General features: G+C 41.6%; 1 protein-coding gene across 1 annotated transcript in view; it reads right to left on the bottom strand.

Moving 5' to 3' along the window:
• The window catches only part of parga (poly (ADP-ribose) glycohydrolase a), a 33,419-nt gene that overhangs the window by 8,479 nt on the left and 5,936 nt on the right, over positions 1-19,004 (bottom strand). Inside the window, exons 8-13 of the mRNA XM_074645935.1 lie at positions 15,324-15,416; positions 13,981-14,135; positions 9,390-9,469; positions 9,219-9,279; positions 8,217-8,292; positions 5,323-5,470 (exon numbers count right to left, since the gene is read on the bottom strand). Of these exons, the coding sequence (XP_074502036.1) occupies positions 5,323-5,470; positions 8,217-8,292; positions 9,219-9,279; positions 9,390-9,469; positions 13,981-14,135; positions 15,324-15,416 (613 nt within the window). The remainder of the gene's footprint in view (positions 1-5,322; positions 5,471-8,216; positions 8,293-9,218; positions 9,280-9,389; positions 9,470-13,980; positions 14,136-15,323; positions 15,417-19,004) is intronic.

Raw genomic sequence — 19,004 nt, 5'->3', positions numbered from 1 at the left:
ATTTTCTCATAATTGACTTCATTTCATTTCAAGCATGTACCATCTGCCAATACTTGAAGTTGAAGAGTGAATGATGATTTCTTTTTTTTTCTATGACAAAGTATGACTCGAGCTAAAGGCCTGTACCAGAGTCGGGACATAACCCAACAAAGTCAGTTAAATTGGGCAGAAATGACAATTATGTTTCTATGTAGAGTGAAGTTTTGTGAACAAAAGAACATATATTTTAAACATCTTGCGTCATTGAAAGCCCAGCTTGTCAAATTTTGGCACTTTCTACTACACTCCCAACGTCAAACAACAGGCTACTCATATCACTTTCTCCATCAGCAGAGCTGTCCTCCTCCTCCTTCACCTTGATCCTATCTTTACTGGCATCCGCCCATTAAAGCCTCCTGGCATACAAGCTTCCATCACTAGATTACATCGTGGCCCTCTGCCTTCCGATCCGTAAAACGCCTATGGACAAAAACTGATGTGACGTATAAGTCCCAAATGTACTGAAAGACCCTTGTTAAGACACCTCTAAAGACAAAAAAACTTGACAGGAGAGAAAAACAAAGACAGAAGAGACAGATATAGAGAGTCTAGAAATAGACACTAGACTTTAAGAGGAAACACTAAATGCGTGCAAGGAATATTCTGCAAGGTTTAAATGAATCTACGGCGTAACTGGCCCATTCCATTAGTGGAGCAATGACCTTAGTTGGGCAATAAATTCCTTTCTGTCCAAATGTAATAAAGTTAAGTGGAGAGGAGGAGGAGGGAAAGAGGGAGGGAGGCAGAATGATGGGAGGCAGGGAGGAGGGGGGACGGTGACTAACCACTGAAGGTGACTTGGAAGGGATGGGAGTTTCAAGGAAGGCAACATGACGCCATACAGAAGAGACAAGGCTTCGCTTGCTGAGAAGACACAGAGGTCGATTTTAACAGTGACTGAACAGAGCTGGTTATGTGTGTTTGGTGGTATTACCAGTGTGGGTACCACTTTGGCTCTTCCTTTTCTCTACTCTGAGGATCCAAACAGCCTATACGCAACAAGCAATGTACAGTAAATGGACTTGCATTTATATAGCGCCTTTCTAATCATGCATTACACTACCTGCCAACATTCACACACTCATTCGTACACTGATGGCAGCCATAGAAGGTGCCAACTAATCTAAATACTCATTCACACACACCGATGGCACAGCCTTCAGGAGCCATTTGGGGTTAAGTATCTTGCCCAAGGACACCTTGACATGTGGACTGGAGGAGCCAGGGATCAAACTGTCGACCTTCCCACTGGTGGACGACCCGCGGTACCTCTGAGCCACAGTTGCCCCAATAGAGGGTGCTGAGGGTGCCTATCAGATCATGCAAACTCCTTGTCTCTTCATATTTTGTTTGTCCATGTTAGGGTTGGATACCGTTCACATTTGAACCGATAGCGGTACCTGGAATTCAGTAGCGGTACCCAACGGTACCTTTCTCTCTCTGTAATAACCAAAAATTTAATTTCAGTTGTAAAAAGTACAAACTTCTCAATTTCAGCTTTGTTATTTATTTTGAACATTTTTGTTATTTATTTAGAACATTTTACACAAACCACACAAAATAAAACCCCTCCCAAACCCATCCCTACAACCTCCAGCCTGTCACCAGGGAATAGCGTGAGAACGCCGTCATGTGTGTCGAAGGAAGCACATGTGAGACGTGTTGCTCTGGCCAGCTTTGCATTCACATTACAAATATTGCAGCGAGCGTTTTTTGTGTCGGGTTTTGAAAAGTGCAACCTCCACACCGCTTTCAGCTCCCCATTGACCTGACTCACTGTGACTTGAACAAGCTGCAGGGATGACGCAGTCTCGCTCTCTCTTTCTCTATACACTCTAAGTTGCTCTCTTACCCAGATGCACTCTCAGGTACCAAAATTTGGCAGCAAATGATTTAATTTGGTCGGTACCCTTAAAAGTACCAAGTTCGGTACCCAACCCTAGTCTATGTGTCTCTCTTGCGAGGCACAAATTCAGAGAACCAACAATATCAATCAAGTGCACCATTTATATTTGAGTTCCTGCAGGCGCAGCTAAGTTATAATACATGCCGTCATGTCAAACGGATGGATTTATCAAACCGGATAATGATGCCTCTTGTGTCATCAGAGGCAAATCTGAAGGCTCATTTTGATGCCCCAGTGAAATACAGGCACCAAAGCAGGACAAGTGGATGTTAAATGTTTGTTTTGTCAAGCTAGATAAAGTGGCAATAAAATAAATATGATGGGAGCATAAATCAACTGACTCAACTGAGGCTATTTCAAAACGTGGTGAGGGGGCAATGAGATAAAACATCTACATGCTCTACAATGGCACTACAAATACAAATAATGACGTTATATTTGAAACAACATGTGTGTATTTGATTGAATTTAATCATACAAGTATTCATATTGTGTCCACCGCTACATTTATGTTATCTAAGTTCTTTGGCAGTAATTTCATAGGCTATAGTATTAAATATGTGCCTCCCTGATCTTAATCTGTGCTTGCCCTTACTTTGACCAGTGGTGGGTGAGGTACAGCTGTGAGGCTAGAAAAAAAGTAGGATGGCTAGAGGAGGAGGAGGAGGAGGAGGATGAGGAGGAGGAGGATGAGGAGGAGGAGGAGGAGGAGGAGGAGGAGGAGGAGGAGGAGGAGGAGGAGGAGGAGGAGGGAGGCGAGTGAGAGGGCAGAACACTTAGAGAGGTTGACCCAAGCAGAGTGAGTTGGAGGTTGAAAAATAGAGCAATTCTGCTGGAGAGAAATGAAGGATAACTGGGCAGTCGCAAGTGAATCAATGCAATGGATTTACACCGTTACTGGCTGGAAGGAAGGGGGGGGGAAAATGAATGGAGCCCAATAAACACACAGGGCTAAATGGATGAGAGAAAATAACTAAGAGACGAAAACAACACTAGTTTAACCAATGTTATGTGTAATACTAGAAAGGCATGTATGTGGTTTCTATAAGAAAAAGAAGAAAACCAACAAAATACCAACCAATACACCACATGGCATGAAGGTGCATTGCATTCAGAGTATTCAGAATGGTAACATCATATCTGGGCCTTTTGGTTCTGTATAGATTGTAGAGATAAGCGGATCGGCTTTGACGTCATCCAAATCCGCATGTACGCATACATCATCCTCCTGCCACGAAGTAGGCTGGTTTTAAATAAATGAACATTTATCAGGGTTTACCACACATAGACTTTACTTGGACGGGCCGTCCAGATATATAAACGGCTGCCCAAGTATATACAGTATCTGGCGACCTATTAGCATTTTTTATTTTTTTATCCGATTGAGAGAATGACGCCAGGATGCCGCTGGGGAGCGATATTACATGACCCGCCCTACTCTGCCTCTGATTGGCTTACCTTGGTATTCTTACCCTAACCCTAACCAATCTCAGTCCTCATGCCTAAACCTAACCAATCCAACCGACGAAGGCAGTGAGTACTAGCCAATCAGAGGCAGAGTAGGACGGGCCATGGCTTCGCTATAGCAGGATTCGTAATTTAGCTGCTGATGAGCAGATGGGAGAGCTCCACTCTGCTGGCACAGCGTCGGGCCTTGCTTCCTCAGCTTTCCGGGCTGGACCCACGGCGGGACTACGGTGGATTGTGGCAGCCCGACGTGCTGCTGCACTTCACTAAACGGGGACTGGATCCCAGTATGGGCGACGGACTGCTGCACTCCGCTCACCCCTCGTTGGACTGACGGGCTTCTAGTGACACAAGTATACACAAGTCTCATTTCCATCCAGACTGCAGTGAATGTTTTTTAAGAAATCTTGTTAGTCATTGTTTTCTTACTTTTCCTCATTAATGATACACCACAACCAGAGCTAGATACCCGCTCTCTGGTCATATATAACCAAAATACATTGGCTTTCTGTAACTATTGATTCACAAGATGCTAATTGGCAGATAACAGCAGCAAAGAGATACACCATGGCAGCAGTGGCACACTGTCTGCTCTACAATGGCTCCATTCCCTGCACATTGTGGGCTAATAAGCACCCTGTCACAAAAAGTCTTAACTGGGTGGAAAACTATAAATAACCTGTCCTAATATCTAGTCTCCATATGAGGACATTGCTGCATGTGTGTGTGTGTGTGTGTGTGTGTGTGTGTGTGGGGGGGGGGGGGGGGGGGGGGGGGGGGGGGTTTGTGTGTGATTGCATGTGTCATTAGCTCAATCACTGCCCAGAGTTCATTAACATAAGGCCAGGTTTGGAACGTATGAAGTGGCCTTCAGGCTCAGCTCCCTTTTCACCGCAACAGTCTGGTACGACGCCTGAAACACTTCTGATGATCTAACTCCTGCTCCATCTTAACACTCGGGGCAGCAACTTGCTCCCAAACCCAATGGGGGCAATGTACTGTATTTTTTTGGTAGAGTATCACAGCCTCAGACTGAAAGGAGGTGCTGACTCTAAACTCATCAGTTTCATACCCAATTGCAGACAGCCCCAGTGTGTGCTAGAGGTCACGGCCCGATAAAACTACACAAACTTCATCATTGGCAAAAAGCAGAGAGTCAGTCATGAGGTCACCAACCCAGACACCCTCCACTTGGCAGCTACACGCAAAGATTCTTCCCATGAAATCACAAACAGAACTGGTGACTATGCACAACTTCGGCAGACCACATCACATCACAGCTTTCCTGAAGAGGCTGAGCATTGTGATACCACGATAACTGGAGCGCACCCTTCGGTCCTGCAAGCTCCTCCCACACTTGTGTTATTGCTTACATTACTGTAGAACTTGCTGCCTGTCTGGCCAAACCTCAAAGACCAAGAACTTGTAAAAGGTCTTTTATTGCATATGCCATTACTTAATTGAACTGAATGATTTTTAATTCTTAACTTACCTTCATATTGTTCTGTGGTTATATATTTTTATAAATTATTATATACTTCTCTGATTGATTGATTTGTTCATTTATTGTACTCTACTACATTTTCTATGCTGACAATGACTACTCTGTAGGTCTGGAGCCACAGCTCTACCTTTTTTGGACAATACATTTCTGTTTTAACCCATTTTTCAACCAACAGGTGAAGCAGGGACACCGCAAGGGAGGAAGGAACAGATCGAGTCCAATGAAAGCATACGTGAAACATGGAGCTCTGAATAAAACAAAGTAAAAGTCAAAAGAGTGTTCAAGAGGCCCAGTAATTAATGGCTTACAAACAGAACCTGAAGGCTGAAATTTATGTATTGTGTGTGTGCGTGTGTGTGCGTGTGTGTGCGTGTGTGTGTGTGTGTGTGTGTGTGTGACTACGTACCTGTGACGATGAGGCATTCATTGTATTCCAAAGCTTCAGTAAAGAGGCGCGAGACGATGAGTTCAGGGTTGATGAGGAACCTGATCTCTTCCTGGACCAGTCCATGTCCTGTTACTCCACCACCTACAAACCTGTTTGCAAAGTCCACCTAATGACATAATATAATAAGAAAATAAACAGAAGGGTTTATTTAAGTGTAACCAAAATGGCCACAATCCCTCAGTTACATTCACAACAAAACAAATCTTGATTCGACAACGTTAATATATTGTCCTGCCCATTAGGGACGGCTGTGGCTCAGAGGGTAGAGCAGGTTGTCCACCAATCGGAAGGTCGGTGGTTCGATCCCCGGCTGCTCCAAGTCACATGTCGATGTGTCCTTGAGCAAGACACTTAACCCCAAATTGCTCCCGAAGGCATAGCCATCGGTGTGTGAATGAGTATTTAGATTAGATCCTGATGGGCAAAGTTGGCACCTTAGTAGCCTCTGCCATCAGTGTATGAATGTGTGAATGCTGACATATAGTGTAGGAAAAGTCTAGAAAAGCGCAATATAAGTCCAAGTCCATTAAATGCAGTTGAGAAGAACTGTGAGGTTTCGCTACTGTCACTCCCATTATTTGAACAAATGACTCTATTAGTGTCTCCTTATTATCTGTCATCCACTGTGGTCATTTAACACAGATTAATGTCTAAGGATCACTGCACCGCTTCCTGCTTGTAAATAATCAAATCAGGAAATCGTAGCAAAACAACACAACAAAAATATCTATAGAATCTGCAGTTAATGGTGAGCAGTGATGTCAAATCTGCATGAATGTGTGCAGACCGCCTCTATTTTTAAATATGGGATGGCATTCCCTGTGAGTGCTCACTATTTAGTGCTATATCCGTAGGGAGAGAGGAAACACCCCACAGGCTGATAGATGATTTTACGTTTACATTGTTCTATATAAAGCTAGACCACTAAATCGACTGGGTCAATATTTTGGCCGATATAAGCTAATTGCAGATATACCGTGTATATGATGGTCAATAATTGACAAGAAATTAGCAGAACCAAAATGTTCCCGATGAATAGTTGTTTATGTGATAGTTTCTGGAAAAAATGACTATCAGCCGATATATCATTATCTGATTTTTGGAGCCTTGAACTTCGGGACTTGATCCCAGGTAAGCATTATTAGTATGACTGAGTTTCCAAAAGCAAAATTATGGAACCATAGGTACCCAAATCAAACCCAAGTTTATAATTTTCTCATGAATTGCTATAGCCCAGGGGTTTTCAAAGTCTGAGACTGTGGGCCTCCCCTCAGACAAAGCTAGGAAAAAGGTGCCTCCTCCCCTTAGTTTACTTGCTTAGTTTCGCTTTCTTGGATGCCTATGGGATCATTAATACTTTATCTGAACCCATAGACACTCAAAAATTGAGCCACGATAGCGTAATATTGCTGCTGGACACAACTTCAGACATAAATCTAATACATCAAAAAAGGTCTGTCCAGAGGCATTGATTAGTTTCTGACTCTGGGAAAGTAGGAAAGACAGTCAAATTACCCCAAACTAGGCTACTGTATCTCTGAACTATCTATTTAACCAAATCACAGACATTTAGGCATTTATATGTGATCTTCTTTTGATAACTAATGTCATATATTTACTTCATGAGCCTCCCCTGGCGAGGCCCGCCTCGCCCTTTGTAAACCTCTGCTATATCCTAAAGACAAAAATATATACAGCACCGAAGATATGTGCTCCCTCCTTCACTGTCAATATAGATAAAATAACGGCCTTTGCTGAAACTGCTTTCTTTTTAATTTTTTTTACTTTCATCTTATATTTTTAATTTGATTCTTATTTATAACTTTTATGTATCATTAACATTCATGTATAGCTTATATCAAGCGCTATAAAGTGTAAGTGGTTAACAAAGTTCTCCCAAATGGAATTTTAGCCATTTTTTTGCCAAATATTTTGATGTGATACTGGAGCTTCATGCCTTGTTTTTGTGTCATGGATAAGAGGACAGTCCATTCAAAGAGCCTGTCAGGGGGTGAGGGTTCTGCTCACTGGCCCACAGCTACGTCAATCTGTGTGACAGTGAGTGTGTTTGTATGTGCATGTGTGTATATGTTGTCTAACCAGTCGCTCAACTCCTCACCTCTTTCACTGGTTCACCCCTAACCTCAGCCCCCTCCCCCTCCCCTCACCCTTCAATCTCACCTCCTGACAGAATGACAGCCCACTCTGCCCTATCAAAGCTCAACAAAACAGCCAGTGCCCAGCCCCATCAATCCGCCTGCAGGACTCCTGGCCGACTGGGTCATCCCAGTGAGATGGCTCACCCTCGTCATCTTTTCCTCCATGCGCCTCTTTCTCCCTCATCCCCCACCCCAGGGTCTTCTCCTCCACCCTTGCGTCCTCTGAGCTACTCATGTGTATACATCAGCTGTCAGCTAGAGTAAAAAAAATGCACAAGCCATCCTGGAACATGGAGGCGGAGTGAGGAGATGGGGTGAATCAATGCCGAAATAAAGCCAATAACCTTCCCAGATATGCACAAAAACCATACACCCGATTTTGATTTTCAGCAGGTAGTGGGCAACTCATCAGACAACCAGTAGAGCCTTTTTGACTTTTGAAAGCTAAACAGAAAGCATGGTGATGGTCAGAGCTATGTTTGTTGGTTTTGACCACAACAACGAGTGCAAAACAGGCATGCTACATCAAATCTGACAATCGGATTTTGACACTGACTTTTGTGGTTACAAAAAGGAATAATTTTACAACGATTAGGGGGGCCCTGGCAAGAAAATATACCTTTGTTACGCCAGGGTTGAATAACTAGTTCTACTTGGTGTTAGATGCAAAACATTCAAAAAACAAATTCCTACCTGCAGCATCCCGTATCCATCGTCCTCAATCGTCCCCTCACAAGTGATGTGTAGGCGCTTCAGCTGAGTCTGGGAACTTAACAAAAAAAGGTAGCAAAACTTCCAGTTAGTCTTTAAGTAAGTAATTAAATGTACTTATTATATTTACTTACTTAGTAATTAAACACAATATACTAATTTCGTTGTTAAATGGGTGAAGCCACAACATGCTTCGGGAACATGAGCATGTACTAAAAAAAAGAAATGGCTCTTTTGGATCGTTTGGAGGTGAATTCGGATTTTGAGAGGAGAAGAATTGCCAGTAAACTGACCCAATGCTCAAGAGTTGTTTGAATCAATTAAATAAATTAATACATATCACCTGAAACTCTTTTAAGTCATTACATTATAGGAACATTCTTTGGAGCAAACAGCATCAACTTCTTCAATCTCCTCTGATATCTCCTGCACATCTAAATTGACAGTTTAATTGAGGCTTTGCGAGGTTGGACGGGGGGAGTGCAAGTTTAAGGCACTTCTACATTGGCTTCACTTTCCAGACCCCGGAGTTGCCTTACTGCCTCACTCTCAGGTGTTTCCACAAAAATTCACCTGTATTTCACCCCATTCAGTCTCACATTCCCACCTGCTAAAAAGCCACCAAACGTCACTTTGCTGCCATCATTAAGTTTCATGATATAACTGGGTGATGACGATGCACATGAGCAGCAAAGGAACTCTTGATGGTGTTTTGAGTCCTTACTTTACTCAGAAAACATCAACACAATTCAGATTGGTTCATTCAAGTAGTGGGGACATTTAAATATGTTTTTTTTAATCAAATTTAACCAGATTTGAAGTGTCACTGTATATGAAAGGAATTTACTAACCTAAAACATAGCAGACATAAATTCATATTTGACAAATTTGAAAAAACAAATCTCCTTGTGTGTGGATTATGACAAAAAAAAATCAGGTAATTAAATCATTAAATGAATAATGGAGTAGAATAGAGAGTGATACCTTTCCCAGTTCGGAGGGTTGTTCAGTATCTGTCTTGTGAATGTAACAAGACCCATGGGCTCTTGGGAAAAAAAGAAAAATCATAATCAAAAAATGTTCATCAAATGAAAAACATGGAGATACATTACAGAGAACTGCTGTAACGTCATGTGGGATATTATTAATGCTTACTGGTCTGTGTAACTCTCCTGAAGTAACACAGCAGAGTTTTCAATTTCTCTATTTTTCTTAGTGACGACCCTTCAAACAACCTGAAAAAGAAATGGGAATTTTAGTTCACAAGAGATTTTTGTATTGTGATAACTTTGTTAAATGGTACATGTGAATGTCTTTAGGGTCCTCTGACAAAAGAAAATAAACAATTTTTTAATTTAAAATATAGTTTTCTTGATGTTGAATCAAATGTAATGTGTCCTAGCTAGATGAGAGACATGGGTGTTTCACTCAGAGTCATTATCTATAGCTCACTGCACAACCATGCCACAACATGTCATGAGGGAGGTCAAGCTTTTAAAGTGGCATGATGTCTCTCCCATCTACCTCCATCCTTCATACAATGGCACTGCCTGAGGCCGTGTTTCAGTTTCTTCAGAGTTACCATAAAAACTAGAGTGGAAGGAGGGAAGGAGGGGGAGGGAGGGAGAGAGAGAGAGGGAGAGAGAGAGAGAGAGAGAGAGAGAGAGAGAGAGAGAGAGAGAGAGAGAAAAAATCGGGTGGAAAGCTTAAAATCACCCCATACTGGTGCTCTCCCTCCATTAAAAGCGACCTAAGCTGATGACTAATCACAGTTCAGCATTCATCTTTCCCTCCCGCCGCTTTCTGCGCAGACCAGTAAAGAAATAAAAACAGAGTGGACAAATGAAATGAAAAAGGTAATGCACTAAAAGGCCTTCAGTGAGAGAGAAAAAAAAACGAATTTATTAGGCAATTCCTGCATATCAATGCGTTTTTCCCACCATGTATTTTCCTTACACAGTGCTTTTCTCGTGCACTGTGAAAACCCCCTTATCCCATTTCCCTTAGTCAGTGTCAATTTGGAAGAATGCACCCCGGAGGACAACCTGCCTATGAGATAATGTAAGTGAGACACAAGTGGATGAGGGTGAGATTTCCGGTATAGCCACAAATCATACCTTGCTCAAGACAGAAGGGCACAAATTATGAAAGATTTAGTCCCAAAATATATTGCAGCTATTTTCATTTTCAAGGATAGTCACATTAATTATTTGGTTCTTATCCACTGTAACCTTACCTACTATATAAAGTGCACCAGGAGACAAGATTTCTGACAGTTTTACCGTTACCAATATGGCTATTTTCCAACAAATGAGGAAGGCCATCTCGTGGTCACTCAGTTCAGAAACAAAAACGGAGGGTGTATTTCTTAATAATGAGCTTTCATTCTTGACTAAACTGCTAAACAGTCTTCCTACGTCATTTTCTTCTCATACAGAGGAAAACACAAGCCAAAGAGATAAGTCTGCCTTCTTTCCTCTCCCTCGAATCTATCCATCACTTAACGGAGGACAAACCTTGACAGTTCTGCCAAAACAGCAATCAGCAGATTGCTTGCTGCTCTGCTTGTCCAAGACAGAGCGCTACTGTAGCCGATAAGCAAAGTGACGGACACTCCCTCAATTACAGGGGGGGGAGAGGGAGGGCCGGTAACGATCCAGGGCCCATTTTAGACTGCACTGGTTGTCTTGTCTTGTCTCATCTTCTCAGAAACACCAAGACTTTTTTTTTCTCCTCTTGCTCTTTTCTGTATTTCAATGCCGGCAGAAACGCTGATAGTGAAGGCAGACCTGCGACCGAGTGCTGGCATGGGTCTGAACAGCCAGCCAGCCCAACTGGAATCAATGCTTACATTATTACAGAGGCCTCTTCACTTAGCCTGCCACTAACGTTTGATGTGGAGGCACACGCACTCATACAGATGACTGATTGTGAGAGTACGATTAAGGTTCAGATAAAATGAGGGAGCTGAAGGGGGGGAATGTGGAACAAACATAATCAATATGACCATCCTTGGGATTTATAAAATAATACAGCTGAGGGAGAGCAGATGGCTAATTAGACTCTGAATAGCAGATTGCAGGGAATATAAATATTAAATAATACTACATCTACCCTTCATGTTCTGCAAAGAATGAAAGCACTATCATAATAAGGTATTGCCACACTGACATCTCCAGTTTGTCAGACAACAACACCAGAAGTGGTTACACATATCACTAATGAGGAAACGGTGCCTCAAAGAAATACAGGCAAATTGAGTTGAGCTGATATCTGGACGATGTCCAGTGTTTACGGAGATGCCAACAGTCCATATAATAGAGCTGGTAACAAAATCTCATTATAACTCTGTTATAACCCCGCCTCAACCATACACAACATCTCAACTTTCTAACCATTATCAGCTGCTTCAAATGTCTTGAGCAGAAATAACAAAACAAGACAAATAACAACAATTAAGTCTTTCTCCAACAGAGAACCTCATTAACCCTCTAAGACCCGCGACCAACTTTACTGTCTTTCATATGCTGTAAAAGACTCAGCTCAGAGATAGAGTGAAGATACAGACATGCTCACTTTATGATAACCCCACGTAGTTTTGGGGAAAAAACATGCAGCATAAATGTGTTATTTTCACCAATTCTAAAAATGGTGTGTTTGAATATTTCTGCATACTGGGGTCCCTAAACAGTCTTGGAATTACATAAGTTTGGTATCACTGTAAAGCTGAGACTCTTGTGGATCCAATGAGCCCAATTGTATTAATGCTAGTTAATACATAGTAGCTATTTCATTGTATTGAGATCATTTTTTGAAACTTGACCTCACTGTATAAAATGACCTGTGGTGACCTCTAGGATAATCACACAGCCTCATGAAACTTTACAACCACTAACTAAAGACCGAGGGCATTCAGAGGACATATGGCGTTTCAGGGTATATTGATAATAAGGGGGTTTCTGAGAAGTTTCCTGAACAGAAGTTCAAAAAATGTAATCGCCAGAAATTGCAATTCCTGCAGAAATCTCTAAATGTCAAAGGTGCTTGATGCCAAATCCCACCATGGCTTTTTCTATGGTGTTCCTCAAGGTCTTGGTGTCCTAATGTGGAGGGATTATTGATTATTTTTGTCAATTCTTGAGTGGTAAAAAAAAAGATTAAATTTAGCACCAAATCTGTGTAACAAATGGTTTCAACCCGAAAGTTGCTGCAACAACTTATGAGACATAACAGAGCATGGGAATGGACATCATATACCTCCATCATAATATTCTAGGCCCTTATACACCTACACTCACTTATATACTTACAGTTTATCTCTATTAATTAGTTATTTAATTCATGTTTATTTCTGATTAATGACTAGAACAACTTGAAACACAGTGCTGAGCTGCATCTCAAACTTTCAGATGATTTACACCACATCTATGTGACATCTACTGTTGACCTGCTATCTCCCCCTGTTCCCCACCCTCCAGAAAACTGAGTGCAATACTGCCACACCTTCTGTTGCCGTCTGCATATGTTACACCAGTAGAGCAGAGGTTGTGTACTTCAGATAAGAAAATATAGGCTTGCTTGCATGCACTCATGCACGCATCACCTCCCTCCGTTCCAAATAATGTCACTCCTCAAGATTGCTTCCCGGGCGCTTTACAGCAGCCCACTGTTCCTAAAAATGCTTAGGGTGGGTTAAATGCAGAGGTCAAATTTCATGTAAGTAATGTATGTGACAAATTAAATAAAGTTTAAGTTTAAAATTATGAGAAGGCCAGTGACAGATAGACAGGTGTGTTGTGCCCTTTAAAAAAAAGTTCATCAAAACTATTTGTTTCAATTAGCCATTCCAGGCTTTCTTAACAGACCACTGGTTCTGAGTAGGCAGAAACAGAGAAGACCAATTTAACACTCCTACTCTGAATCTCCCTCCCACACTAAAAGACATCACAGAAACATGGAGCTCAAAGAGACTCTCTGCCCACAGTCCCATCCTCAAGGCTATAAGGTGACAGGGGCAGTTACAGCACGCAATGTCATCTTACAACTATATAAAAAACATAAATACGCTCTTTGACAAAAAAAAAAAATGAGATACCATCCTACAAAGCTAAAAAAGAATGTATGTAAACTAACTGGACACTTACTAAATGAGTTAAAGCAGAGTAATAGAATTCATCCATTAAGGGTTTTCAAGGCAGTAGTGCCCCCTTATGGAAATCAGTTTCTCTCTGAATGGTAGGATCACTACAGACAGAGCTACTCAATCAAAATTCCCCCAGTTTGTAACAGATATTTGTAAATAATCATGAAAATAATACTCATCTTTGAATGTATTTGATGCACACTTACTGGATAGAAAACGACTGAAACCATTGTGAGAGAGCCTGGCCTGGTTATTATGCCAATAAAATCACGGCTACACAGGATGTTCCACAATCATTTAGGACCAGAACAAAATATATAATGATGCCAATGACTCCAATCATGCTCCTGTCCGGCAGCATAGTAAGCTTCTTCTTGAAGCATACAGACCGATGACTCAGGATCAATATCTGAGTCTAAGATCTACTCAGTCTCCTGCTTAAAGTAATGGCTTACAAAAGGGACTCCAAAGGCTCAAGGGGCAAAAATCGCATTTTGTGAATAAAATACTAACGGCTGCAGCTCACTCGATTACCCTAGTGAGCTACTGATCACCGTTTTGTGTCTCTCTCCAGTTTTTCTGCAAGGGATGGTGCGCCTTTACCTGTAGAAATTGATCTCAGGATAATTGCAGTACTCCGACTTGCGGGAGTTGCGTCGGGGGAATGTGCAGAAGAAGGCGTTGGCCAGAAGGCAGGCGATTTGCTCCTGGGACAGAGTCAGAGAGTTGTTGATCCTTGACTTCAGTAAGGGGATTGGCTAGAAAGAGAAAGAGAGAGAAAAAAAATGAGAAGAGACCAAACCCAAGGGACTGGAGATCAGAACGGGAAACGTAGGGGCAAAGAGAGATGCACAAGAAACACACGAGGTTACGTGGGTGCAGTACTGTAGGTCCGATGTCTAATGGGGGGAGATAATTAGTTTAGAAATCTAGCAAGCAGAGGAGACAAGGAGAGTTCCATTAGGTAAATGGGTGGTAGTAATTAATGTCCCGGGTTTCTTGCTCTCCCCCAGGTTCGTTCAGTCAGACACGCAGGGCCCATCCATCTTCACTGATTAGGGCTAAAGAGCCTCCCAAGGCTGCCCAGTTAGCAGATCAATACCAACTCTAATAACACACACATAAACATTAGCCTTGACGCTTAATACTGCAAAACAAAGTGGAGAGTCCGAAAGCTTCATTATCCAACTACTACAAATGACTCGGAGGTGAAATCTGTACCAGAAATTCCCCTCCCTTAGTTAAACCTGAGCATCTTTAACATTCTGCACCTGGTTTCTGTCTCCACTAGAGAGGTTTTCCTATCCTGCCCGGTTGATTTAATTAAACTGAGGACTCTGAAATAGATAACTGAATTACAAAAATACCAATGTTAGAATTTTTTTTGCTTTGCTATAATTGATGACAGAGAACGAAAATGAAGACAAATGGGGCTGACATTTAAAAAGATCTGTGACAGGGATCAGCTCCATTTAATGTGAACAAAACAGAGGGTCCTGTTTCTCAAAATACATTGCTCGGAGGAGGAGGAATGGCTAGTGTGGAAGTCCAAAAGGAGTGGACTGAATTTTAAATGTCATAAGAGGAATTTCCACAAGTGCACAAGCATGACACATCAGATGGATGACTGGAAATTAGACGGACCTCTCCTCTCGCAGCCCTCTCTTCTAACGAAGCAGCTCTTGATATGGACCAAGAAGGGGCATTCATTATCTAGCAGTTGTAACCCATGAGCTGATCTTATATAACATCCACCATCTAACCCTTTTAGCCTCTCCTCTCTGCTGACTGCACACACTTACAGCCTTCCTCCTATATCCCTCAACACTGCTGAATCTCTTTTTAAACCCAATGTATCACAACCCAATCGATTGTCTCACACATCTCACGCAAAACCCCCTAAACATAAACTGTGTACATGTTCAAAAACCGTAAACTGCACTCACCATCGTGCAGAAGGCAGGAGCACTGAGTGCGAGGTCAACCATAGCTGGTAGTATGGTCTCGAACAGGAGTTGTAACTCTGGATGCTCGAGATACTGGAGAGAGTGGAGAAAAAAAAGACATACAGGCAGAAGTTGTGTTAAATGGGATCTCTCTGTGGAGCCGACTGCCTAGTTAGGCAGGCAGTTACTCAGAGCCAGCAGTCAGAGTGACTGATTAGATCTGAAGTGACATATTGGTTTGTAACACCACTGATTTTCCAACCAAAATGTTAAGTCACAACCAAATCATTTTTTGTTTTTTGACATTTTTCTTTATGAGAGAGTAGAGGAGCAAATTGAAACAGTTTCTATCTGGGTCTTATATTGGCAGTTCCCTCTTTTTATTTTAAAGTAAACATACAGATAACCATAGTGAGACAAACAAATAATAATAATAATAATAATAATTAGGGATGCACAATATGGATTTTCTTTACAGCCGATATCGATAACTATCTGCTTCACATGTGTTCAAATAATATTTATTTTTTTTAGTTTCTCACATTTTTACATTAAAATTCCATGACTATTATTTTCTAGAAAACAGGTTGGTTCAGTATTTTGTACGGATAGATTTATAACAAATAATACTATTACAGATTTTGAACATTTTTGTTTCAACTGAAAATACAATGAAAAGCTTAACATGCAATTTCCTTTTCATCAGTTGCAATAATTTCTTTCTGGGTTTAGTATTGTATTGTTAAGACAAAGAGACAAACTAGCCCTGAAGAATATGAGGAGCAGCCAACTACTTGATGAAAAGTTTAAATGGTCTAATAACTGTTTGACAGCGAGTGTGAGGTCATAACCCAATACACGTAACCAATATCTAAGGAAGGAAGCCCAGTTCTCTCATATCCAACAAGAGAACTCAGTGTCAGTGAAGGTAATGGAGGTTTATTGTTGTTTTAGGCTGAACTCCCACTCCTCAGATATCAATAATCCCAACCCTTTAGCTGTGAAAGAGGAAACAGAAATGCTGCAGAGCTGCTCGCTACACAGAACCTGCTTCAGAAGAAACTACCATCAATCTGGGAGAGAGCCTGCCACAGCCGAGGCATCCATACTTCAGCCTAAAGCTTACCTCAGCATCCATCTGAAATTCCCTCTAAAATAAACACCCAGTTATTCCATCATAGACCCAGATTTATAACGCAATCACTTATGAGTGTATTGGCTTACTCATCAATCACTTGCCTTATTCTATCACGGTAAGCAGGGGGAGCTAGTGCTGATTAAATGGACCTTCTGGAGCAAATGCAAATGACCAGTTGTGGAGAGATTGGCAGGGTGGCTTGATTTCCAACAGGAAGTCTTTGGTGGGTGATTTGGCAGGGGGGCATTTATATGGCTGCAGAGCAGGTCTGACTAAATGCTGTCAGAAGTAATGAGCTGGCAGACATCATAAAGCGCTCCTGTGGGACTAATAGATGGTAGCTGGTGATGCGGCAGGATGAGGGTAGAAAGATGATCCCCCAGCCTTCCCACAGCTACAGCAGCCGGCCACCACGGTAACACACAGGTTAGGCTGCACACACAAACTACACTTTTCACATCAATATATATGACAGACTGTATTCTAGCAGGACGGTCCAGATTTACTGCTGCATCGGCTATTAATGATCTATTGCACTCTGATCTTCCATCCATTCTGGTCTTTACAAGTTATTTTCATTTCCTGGCAGCTCCACCTACGCAAGTGTCAATTTCACATATTTATTTAGAGGTCTAAGAATGTTTTATAGAAAATAGGGCTGTCAAAGTTAACGCTATAATAACGCGTTGACGCAAATTTCGTTGTAATGTCACTAATTTCTTTAACGCATTAACGCAACTTGGGATTTTTAGGTTGTAGCGGGCTCAGTTTTAAAGGTAGAGTGAAGATACTGGCATCATATAAAACTAGAAAACCTAAGGACTCCATTGGTACCAACCATCATATCATCATATATCATCACCCTGTCATACTAGCTTGTTGTGAAGGAGGCTAAATAACGCTCCAAACGTACACTAATTTTTGTGTGGCCATTTTCAAAGTGGTCCCTTGACCTCTGACCTCAAGATATGTGGATGAAAATGGGTTCTATGGGTACCCACGAGTCTCCCCTTTACAGACATGCCCACTTTATGATAATCACATGCAGTTTTGGGCAAGTCATAGTCAACTTAGCACACTGACACACTGACAGCTGTTGTTGCCTTTAGGGCTTGAGTTTGCCATGTTATGATTTGAACATATTCTTTTATGCTAAATGCAGTACCTGTGAGGGTTTCTGGACAATATTTGTCATTGTTTTGTGTTGTTAATTGATTACCAGTAATAAATATATACATACATTTGCATAAAGCAGCATATTTGTCCACTCTCATGTTGATAAGCATATTAAATACTTGGCAAATCTCCCTTTAAGGTACATTTTGAACAGATAAAAAATGTGCGATTCATTTGTGATTAATCACGATTAAATATTTTAGTCGATTAGCACTATATAATCGACAGCACTGATAGAAACAAAACAAGTGACAAAGTGAGAGGGATAGAGTGTGTTGTTGTTTTGCTGCTGAATGTTCATGCACTATTGTAACATCAGCTGTACTTACTGCCGGACTGTTTTCTTGCTCAGCCCTCAGACATTCATCAGAAAGTGACACGGTGACAGTTTCATTTGGCGGAGGAGAAACAGTAAGACAATTTACAGACAAGCCCTAATTTGGATACCCCTCTGCCCTCCCCATGGTTATTACAGGTTGAGCAGAGTGTCAATCACTGGCCCAGGGGCAATATACCTCGCAACAATTACTCCGGTGCTGCACAAATGTTGCAACAGATTTAATTAGGTGGTCTTGGCCGAGGAGTATAACAGTTAGGATTCAAACTGCAGCGGAAAGAGGAGCAACATTTTAAAAAAAAAGGTATGAGTAGAGAACCAGTAATCATTATTCTATCAATTACTGATCAATTATGTTGCCCAAAGAATGGCTGAACAATTCAGTCTGTGTGATTCTTCATAAAGATAAATCATGTGTGCGTGTCTGCTGTAGGTATGGCAGCTGTTAATCATTCCTGCTCAGTGTGTTGGCTCTGAATGCTCCATCATCCTGCATCCATCAACTGATAGAAATGTAACCGATAGAAAGCAACCAGTAGGTATTTTGTATCACATGCATTTATTCATATTCCTGTATCACTTTTATCAATTACTGCACGTATCGTATTAACTTTTGATATCCAAACATTGACTTGTCCTTCTCCTGTGAGCACCATCCTCCCTTGCTAAATGCCTCAGCAGGAAAGAAATAGGGGGAGATACTGCACTCAGGGCGGAGAGTGGCGCCGCTGACGCAATAGACTCCTGGAAGGGCGAGTGTGTTGCTGGCATTACTAAGCATCCTTGCAGATTTAATGGCACCTTTTAATTAAATTGGATTAAGCTATAAAAGGTGGCTATTGATCTATCGAGCCCTCTGCTTTATTTTAGAGAGGAGAAGACCATTTTGGAATATGGTCTTAATTCAGCTGAGTAATCAATGACGAGAAGGGATGAACATCGCGTTCAGATATCATTCTGACCGGACGGTGACAGGTATAAAAATGTTCCCACTTAATTGTAAGAGCTCCATTAGAATAATGACCTTGTT

This window comes from Sebastes fasciatus, chromosome 9 (assembly GCF_043250625.1).
Source record: "Sebastes fasciatus isolate fSebFas1 chromosome 9, fSebFas1.pri, whole genome shotgun sequence".
Taxonomy (NCBI): domain Eukaryota; kingdom Metazoa; phylum Chordata; class Actinopteri; order Perciformes; family Sebastidae; genus Sebastes; species Sebastes fasciatus.
The sequence above is the reverse complement of the archived record's forward strand: the minus strand, read 5'-3'. Positions and strand labels throughout refer to the sequence as shown.